A 9889-nucleotide genomic window follows, 5' to 3' on the forward strand; every position below is an offset into this window, starting at 1 on the left:
TGTTTGCACATTAAACTGGGCAGCGTCTTCCTGTCACAAGAATAATCGTAAGTTGAAATAAAGTCTTGAGACAGAGGAAAATTTTCAAAATTGTGGGTTTTAACTCTGGATGCCCAAACTCCTAATTTCTTCTGAAAAGCATTTGCTTTGTCTTGAACAAATAAAATGGTTTTGTCCCATCCTTGCAAGGTCAAATTTAAGTCATTTAGATGAGTGAAGATGTCGGCCAGATAAATAAGCCAGCTGAAGCAGCCATGTTTCAGAGGCAAAAAATTCAGCTAGTTGGGGATTGAATTCCTGTAAAAACAGTAACAATTCCGAGCGCAGTTCGAACAACCTATTCAACTCCTTTCTTCGTGACAACCACCTTACCTCGGTGTGCAGTAATAATTTTTTGGGGATGGAACCCATTTCCTCGCACAATTTTTCTAACAGTCGACACTGCAATGGACGGCTCTTCACATAATTAACAATTCTGACAGCATCATGCAGAACCTGAAGAAGCTCATCTGGCATTTTCTTCACGGCTAGTGCTTGCCGATGTAGGAAACGATGCACCCATTTAACATTTGGCATGATAGATCTCAGTCTTTCCTCAAGCCCATTATTCTTACCAGTTAAGGCCTTGGCACCATCGCTGCAGATTGAAATACACTTTTCCCATTCTATTTCAAATGGACTTGTAGCCTCAAGAAACACTTGATATAAAGATTCACCAGTTGTATGATGAGGCAAGGGTTTGCAGAACAATATATCCTCTTCCACAGATTCAGTCGATTGGAATCGGATAAAACACAAGAACTGAGCACAATTTGTTACATCTGTGGACTCGTCCAGTTGAATAGAAATAAATTCACTTTTTTTAATCTTCTTCAGCTGGTCGCTAACATTTTGGGCCAAATCAAAAATATGCCTTGCCACTGTATTATTCGACAATGGAATCTTTGATATTTTCATAGCCTCTTCGGGGTTGATCATTGTTGACACTGTATCAAGTGCACAAGGCAGAATCAAATCTTCTGCAATAGTATGTAGTTTGCCTTTTTTGGCAATTCTCAGACACACTTGATATGGTGCCTGAAGTGCTTTTTGACTAACATTGGTCATGTGGATGATGGTTAACTTCTGATTTTCAAGTACAGACAGTTTGTGTTGGAAACATTCGAGCAGTTTATCTTCCACCGAAGGATGTTTAGATTGCAGGTGCTGTAACATCTTGGAAGGCTTCGTACTTTCAGCAGACAACAGTTCATTACACAGCACACACTGCGGCTGATTTCCAAGTACCGTGAAACCAAACCTCAAATACGATTCATCGTATCTTCTGACCTGTCTTTTTGATGGTTCATCATCTGCGGAACGAGAACTTCCAGGTCTTTGAAGGAACTTATTCATCTTGATTTTTCATTAATAGCACAGAATTCAAATCACGACGCTACAGTTCACAATATCACAAGTCAACCGACAACACCGCAACACCCGTGTATTAGCTACATTTGTGCACATAAATCTGGCGATGCAGATGGAAGAGCTGATTGAACTCAATGATAGATGTCATTACATTTCAACTACAGTTGTAAAAATCTGCTTGAACAATAAAGAACCCTGAACGGGAAGGAAAAAAGTCTGCAATCTTTAACAATGGTAAATCTTGACATTGTTTTGGAGAAGCATTGAGGTTGCAGCAGCTATATTTGTAGAAAATTATTTTTTTCTCGGCAGTGCTGAGGTAATTACAAAGGCTAAGCACCAATTTGCAATAGAGAAATGATTTCGTCGACAATTGGAAAGGGATTGGTTTCATTTGGGATCCTTTGTTGTTCTTCGCAGAGTTGTATATGTGCTTACACACTAAACGCTTATTACAAACCAGAAATTACATATGGGGGTCGCTGGCAAGAGGATGTGATAAAAGGGGGTCGTGATAGGAAATAGGTTGAGAACCACTGATCTAGGGTTACCATGATACTACATGCAAAAACTAGGACTTTTTAAGTCCACAAACATGTACAGTATGTGTTCCTGTTGACTAAATAAAAGTGGACATTTTTGATTTGAAAATTCTCTCATCATAACTTTCATTAGTCTCTCATTCATTCTCATTTTTTGATTAACCTACGAGGTAGAAAATAGAAATATATGTTTGTTTTCAAGTTGCTTCTGTGAGAAGCCAATTTTTTTAAAATATCTGTCTGCCCAAGTTAAAGATTTATTTTCTTAATATAGCACATTTCCATTTTTTTCAAATTCTTCCCAGATGCCAAACACAAGACTGAAATGAAGTGTGTTTAGTGCAGTTATTGCTTTCTCGTCTTAAGTTGTTAACACTATAACAATACAAATGAATATTAAAAAAACTATGATAGTAATATATTCTCTGAGGGAAGGCCAGTTGGAAGTTAATTTAGAAATAAAATAAAGAAAATCCTTGACCGTCTCCACCACCCTTCTTAACTTAAACACGGGTTTAAAGTTTGTTAGGTGTGTTTAAGTATTAATTCATTCATCTTTTCTTTATGTCTGCTATACACATCATTTGGCATGTCTGGTAAGCATACAAAGGTTGCTATTTTTGTCTATTCCTAGTGTTGTCAATGGATGGTGTTCATTGTACACCTTCACTGGTTCGTACATATACTTAGCTTTGCTTTCTTCCCTGTTTTATTACCTGGACATGTTTGAGTACAAACCCTGTGCATCAGTTTCCTTTGTGCTAGTCTGTTGTTTCTTTCTATGAATGTATTTCACCCCTAATTGCAACACCAGAAGACTGCATATTTCTTCAAGCATATCCCAGCTTTCAAGAAGAAAAACTCAGTAAAGATGTGTATTTTCTGTTACACAAAAGGAAAGCAGTCAGACTACTGCCTGGCTGCCTTAGCTGGACAGAAGTGCACATGAGCTAACTGGTCTTTGGTCAGGAAGTGGGTTCTGTTTAAAATCGTCTGCTGTGAAAACAAGAATGAAGTTTTAAACACAGTAACATCGCCAGCATAATACTTAAGAAAGATCATTTTTATTTATTTACATTAATGAACTCAACAGGCTGATGCCCAGTTAGAGAGTTCAGGTTACATAATGGATCAGAGATACAGGTTTTCATACAAGCTTCAGTGAGCGTTATTTGATAGTGTTTTCATTACAGCGTTTTTAAATTGCATATAAGACATACAGAATAAATCAATATTTTTGTTACGCTTTCCTAAGGCATTGTAGAGAACACTCATTCTCCAGATAGGGGATTTCTTGACTGTTTGTTTGCGCTCTATTCACAAAAAATGTTTGATGATTAGGTCGTGTCTTATTGTTAGGAATGCATAATTTAAATTGTGAGATCCAAAGAGGAGAGCGTAAGTTTCCCATTGTATATTTTATATTTTCCAGAGCAGCAGCAGATCGCGGACTGTCCTTACTTGTTACACTTCGAAAGGTTTGTTACGTATTGTAACAGCTATTACAGATTGCAAACACAATATAGCAACCGAATAGAAAGAAAACAAGTGAACACATTCAAACAAAATATCACTTTACTTTAGCGAGTGCTTTTATCTGCTTCCCCTCTCGCATCTGGAATTGTCCTTTCCAGCTAGTTTTGTCTACCCTGGCTGTACTGCACATGACAGTGGGAAAAAGTGGGGCTGAACCGATACCGATAATCTGACTCATTCCAACCGATACTTGTATAATTCCAGTTTAAAATAACAAAGGCTAGTTACAGAGTCGTAACAACTTATCACATCACATAACATTAAATAACTGTCAAATTATTCTCATTAGCATTATAGCTAGGGTGTGGATTGTTGCCTATTTTTTTATTCCTTTGTAGGAAAGCATAGGCTTTAATGTTTTAAGTTCATTTCATGGTGTTTGTAGTCTGAAAATGCATTTTTTATAGTGCCTATAAATACCTATTTTGAGGGTTAGTGCCGATTTTGCGTAATCATGCCTATTCTGTCATTGTTGATAACCAGCCTTTTTTTTATGCATCTTTGGCTTTCCCTACATTGAATAAGGTAAGCCATTGTTTACATTGAAGTGACTGAAATACGGTATTCGCAAGATTTGAGGGTCTCAAGGGATGTCAGATCTTTGGAAATACCAAATGTCCTTGAATCGTTAAGCAAACTGGACAACTTGTTGGTGATTCATACTTGGACAAAATGATGCCAACCCACCCCTTCCTTTTTTTCCACCTGAAAGCATCTAGGAGTCAACCAGTACTCATCTGCTTTGTTGTGCGTGTGAAAGGAGGTAGGCAGTTTATGTAGGGATATCGTGTTCATATGTTTAAAAATGCCAAAGCACAAGGTGGCCAGAAGTGTATTAATAAAAAAAAAAAATGGATTGCTGCAGAAGGTTGTTTTCTGCTGACTTGATGTTTGTTATTTAACGCCGCTTTTCTCCACGTTTGGCAAATTGCATCGATGAGGATGGAACACCCATGCATAGGCCGGGATTCCAACCAGGGAATCCTGAGCTGTAGCCTTGTTGGAATAACCACTCTGCCACGGAGCCCCCCCCCCCCCCTTTCCCCCACAGAAAAGTTATTTTCTGTCAAGCTTGTATGAAGCAGACACGTTTAACTGTTAAATTACTTTACAAATAAACTTTTTTTTACATGGGAAATACCAAATGTACCTATGTACTACATATGTATAGTTTTATGTAATTGACTTGTTCAAAACTCTGAGCTGTTCACCCACACCCACTCCTCTGAAATTGTTTTAATACCACTGTACCCCTCGCATTATTCAGGAACAAGGATAAATGGTGAACAATGCACACTGTGATGAGCCTTCATCTTACATTGCCTCAGTTCTGAATATAACAATACTAAGTTTGCCGGCCCCTGTGGCAGAGTGGGTAGCACATCGTGATACGACACCGGGGGTCCCAGGTTCGAATCCCATCCTGGGCAAGCATGTTTGTAAATGTCCATTCATCATATCACTCATCCCCATCTTCGCAAATTAGCCTATAATTTCATTAGCAGATGGGGTTAGTCTTGTTAAAAGAATGTTAGATAATATTTTATATGTTGTTGAGAGTAGAGAAATTCCACGGTAATTATTGCAGTTCATTTTATCACCTTTCTTAAACACAGAAACAATTATGGATTCTTTCCACTGTTGAGGGATTTCTTCTTTATTCCATATTAAACATTAATTTATGAATTTGACATTAACGAATTCCCACCATATTTAGTTAACTCAGCTGGTATTAAATCAATGCCAGGTACTTTGTTATTTTTTTGCCTTTTAATAGCATCTTTAACTTCAGTCAAGTTAGGTTCTGGAACTAAAGATTCTGCTGTGTGTACTTTATTTACTTCTGATTTATCTCCTACATGAACATTTAAGAGGTCATTAAAGTAGTTCTTCCACCTATTTAAAATTAATAGATTATGAGATTAATTATTCATGTAACAAATGTTAGCACAAGGTTATTTTGTGAGAATGACTTTAACTGACGATTCACTGAAATTTGTGAATGGTTAGCGCACTTTTATATGTAAACTGGAATACTAATACAGTATGCATGTGCATTGGAAGTAGAAAATGCCTATTTTAATGTATTTTATTTTGGGGGCCTTTTTAAGTGCATATTTTAGTGCCTTTTCTTATTTTATAGCACCTTTTTAAGTGCCTATTTGCATCATTTTTGGTGCCTATTTGAGAGGTTTTTAGTGCCTATAAATCCGCACCCTAATATCACTTTAAAATGTATTGAGACATTTTATATGAACGTCTTCCTGGAAGTAGAGGATGCAAAAAAAAAAAAAAAAGTTTTGAAATGTTGCAAGCCTCCTTCAATTTCATGTAAACAACATTCTTGTTGCCTATAGAAATACAGATATACAGGGTTTATCATAAGTGATGGTCATAAATGAAAGCACGAGATACATCGTGTCAAACCCAGACGAAAGTTCCTCTTCCACTTTTCTGAGAGATGCTCAGTGTCAGAACTACAGCCTTAGTTACAATGAAGTTCGACCAGTCACAAATATAGGAGTGCGTTGTGAAAGAAGGAGAACACATGCATATGGTGAACATATTTTATTCAGCAGGCTACATGGAACAAAGGAAAACATAAATTTCCGATGTAACGCAGCAATGTATGGTGTCCACACAAAATAAAACATTTTCGTCCATCTACACGTGACATTGGAGTTCGACCACTGTTAGAGGGGATCCTGTTTACCATGGTGTGACGCTGCCCCGTCGGCGAATAACTGTGGCAGTACGTCGGGGCATGCTGCGGACGAGTTGTTCAAGGTATTCCACATCGATGCGGTGCCATTCCTCCTGCAGGCAGGCGATAAGAGCAGCCACTGTCGTGGGTCCCCTCTGTTGCACACGTCGCTTAAGAACACGCCACACATTCTCAATGGGCGAGAGGTCGGGACTCGATGGTGGCCATGGCAGAGTTCGCACGTGATGGCGAGTCAACAATTCTCTTGTCAGCCGCGCTGTATGAGGCCTGGCATTGTCGTGTTGAAAGATGAGACGCTGCCTGTGGAACAGGTGCCTTCGCACTGTGGGAAGATGCCGCTCCAGTATGCGTGTATAGGCGTGTGCATTCACAATGCCCTCACAGACGTGTAGTGGGCCAACCCCACATGCCGTCATGCATCCCCATACCATCACTGACGCAGGTTTCTGTACCCGACGTGCATAACATTTTGCTTCATTCTGTTCCTCCTTCCGAGAAATGACTGTTTTCCGTATTTTCCCGTACACAACATTGAAAATGGATTCGTCCGTCCACAAAACCCTGTTCCACTGCCGAAATGTCCATCCCCGGTACATTCGTGCCCACCGTAGTCTATTGCCTTTGTTCAACATGGAAAGGAAGGGTTTACGTTTCGCCTTGTACACTCGGTAACCGCATCGCTGTAGGTAACGGCGAATGGTTCTGGTTGACACTTCAATGTGAAAGCGTTCTCGAGTCCACAGTCGTAATTCGGCCACAGAAACATGATAGTTGGTCTGGATATAGCGCCTAAATATCCGTAGGTCACGCACGCTCAGCAGTTGTTTTCGACCGGGGCCTTACCTGGCTCTGTAGTACCCGTATTTTGGTGGTGTTTGATGATGCAGTGGACGGTTGACTTGGGTAAGGTCAGTTGGCACCCTATTTCCCGTTCACTAAGTCCATCCCGTTGCAACTCCACCACTCTTCTCCTCACGGTGTTGTCAATAGGTTTGCCCCTGGCCATGGTGATGATGCACTGCGGTTCCTCGGTGCACAGCACGCGCTTATATACAGCGGACTCCCTTATCGTGTCCGTGAGTCATGCTTCCGTCGAATGCGCCACAATCTGGAATTTGCCGTATGGGTCTGGTGCCTGGTCGAAGTTCAATGTCACGCGTATAGTTCCCCGTTTTCGTTCTTTACGTGACCTTGGGTGCAACATGCGGGGATCACGATTCTTGCCTGCTCACACGCCTCCTCTTACACACATGCGTCACTTCTGCGGGTCACCCATTCCACCGCCTATGCCTCTGTGCATTTAATCACGTATTCCTTTCTGGTCGAACTTCATTGTCACCAAGGTTGTAGACACCACTGAAAGTGTGGGAAAGTACAGTTCACACCTCTGTAGGACGAGTACTATGGTAGTTAGAAAGGTGGTTCCAAAGAAATCATAAAGGAATCTTATGCACTCTACCGGAAACACACCATGGGAGATCTGTGGGACCTAATGCGGAAGGGACTCCCCATAGTAAATGGGGTTCCCCGTACAAAGAATACGTGAAAGGGGTATCTGAGGAAGCAGGTGGACGTCAATTACATGATATCCAGATACCATTCACAATTACGGAAACACGATAGACAAAACTGGGATAATTTTAGCATGGTTGCATTGCCGGAGGAGCAATGGGCATAGCAATACAGACAGCAAATGCAAGCAAAATGCTCGTTGGCTAATGAATGTCATGGGAAAACATTGTGGTTGAATGTGACCTCACATGGGAAACAGTTTCAAGGAAGGTATTAAAAAAAATACCCTGAACACATATGATACACTTTACTTCACAGGTAGAACACTGTACAAGAAGTTACAGCAAGTGCTCAAAATGACTTCTGTTCATTTCCACACAACAGCGCAACCATCAGTGTAGTGAATTCCGCACTTTTTCCAATATCCCCGGTGTATTTTGTATTTGTGCACATGCATCAATCACACGTTCCTCTAACTCGGCAACATTATCGACAGGAGAGCTGTACACCATGCTCTTCATGTGACCCCAAATACAAAAATCCAATGGATTTAAATGAGGTGACCGTGGTGGCCACAATACAGGCACCGCACGACCTATCCAGTGCTGACCATAGCATCGCGTAAGGTGCTGCCGCACAGGTAAAGCAAAATGTGCATGAACCACATACACAACCCCTGGTGAAGGGGAACATCTTCCAGGAGTCATGGAAGATGATTACGTAGGAACTGAATGTACCCACGACCATTGAGTTTGGGTGGCAGGATGTAAGGTCCCAATATGAAATCACCTACTACACCTATCCACACATTCAAGGTGAAACGTTGCTGATGTCGTGACTCAAACATTTCATGGGGATTTTCGTCACACCACACATGAGTATTATGAAAGTTCACATTTCCGTCACGAGTGAATCCAGCTTTGCCTGTGAACAAAATGTCATCTAAAAAGCATGGGTGTAATGCAAGTTTTTGCAGCATCCACTCACAAAACCTAACCTTGGCTTTGCAATCCGTTGCTTGGAGACCTTGTACGTGTTGGAGATGGTACGGGTAGAGCAACTGGCAGTGTAAAATGAACCACACAGTGCTGTGAGAAACACCGCGATCCTCCTAGTTGACGTCCCTGGTGCTTCTTCAACGCGTTGTAAAATGCTTTCCTCTTCTTCCACTGTGATACGTGTTGGCTTGCAGCTTCTTTCTCCATATTCAAATCTCCCGTGTTCTCGGAGGCATTGGTGTAATCTTATGAACACGCAACGATCAGGGTGCCGTCGGCGAGGAAAAGCTTCCTGGTAGAGGCGTGCAGCCTCCACTGCATTGCCGTCTGCTTTTCCGTAAAAGAAATACATGTCTGCATATTCCTCGTTAGTGTACACACGTTCCATTTGAACCACGAAGTACATGCACTTCACTGACAGACACTGTGGTACGTATTCCGTCTCAAACAGACACACTTACTGAACTACGTCTGTGTGCCTTCTAGCCTTGATGCAAGGCATGCTGCCCCCTGATGGTAAGGATAGGAACTACGCAAATTACGTATTACATAATACTAGTAGAACACGTCGTACCTTTTACGTGATTCAAAGGCACCTACAGTATGAAGTACAGTGATTTCCAATAACGTCATGTACGTTTCGATTAGGGATGGTATCGAGACGAGACTTTCCTTGGTCTCTGTCTCGTCTCGAGTTCAAAAGGGTGATCTCGGTCTCGTCTCATGTACTAGGTGGCCGTCTCGGTCTCGAACACATCTCAAGGGTGGTGGTCTCGTCATCTCTGGCTCGGTACCATCCCTACATTCTGCATAAACACCACAACACTACTGTGTCACAGTGTCCAAGTGGTAAAGTATTTGGCTTACATTCCAGTAGGTTGAGGATTCAACTCCCGTGGCCTTCGGAAAACAAAATTCATTTTACCACTGTAGGTATTGGTATTGGTATTGTTTCTTTCATGTTAAGTATTCTCTTTTTTGTACGGGGCCTCCCCGATGGTGCAGTAGTTGCGCCATCGCCTTGTAATCAAGGGGTCCCGGGTTCGATACCTGGTGGAAGCATATAGTGGTTCGGATCCCACTTTAAACTTTAGGTCCAGTCCCTATTAGCCTTACTGTGCATAAAGTGGACTTAAAACACCAACTCAAACCAACACCAACACTTT

At 41.2% G+C, this 9889-nt stretch overlaps 1 protein-coding gene across 1 annotated transcript; it reads right to left on the reverse strand.

Annotated features, from left to right (window-relative positions):
* Positions 1-201: 201 nt before the first annotated feature.
* Positions 202-1395, reverse strand: LOC145994998 (zinc finger BED domain-containing protein 5-like). Its single transcript, XM_083131530.1, has one exon. It carries the CDS (start codon positions 1393-1395, stop codon positions 202-204), a length of 1194 nt encoding a protein of 397 aa, XP_082987656.1.
* Between the last annotated feature and the right edge of the window lie 8494 nt (positions 1396-9889).

The sequence above is a fragment of the Lepisma saccharinum genome, chromosome 11 (genome assembly GCF_977018435.1).
Source record: "Lepisma saccharinum chromosome 11, izLepSacc3.1, whole genome shotgun sequence".
Classification (NCBI taxonomy): Eukaryota; Metazoa; Arthropoda; class Insecta; order Zygentoma; family Lepismatidae; genus Lepisma; species Lepisma saccharinum.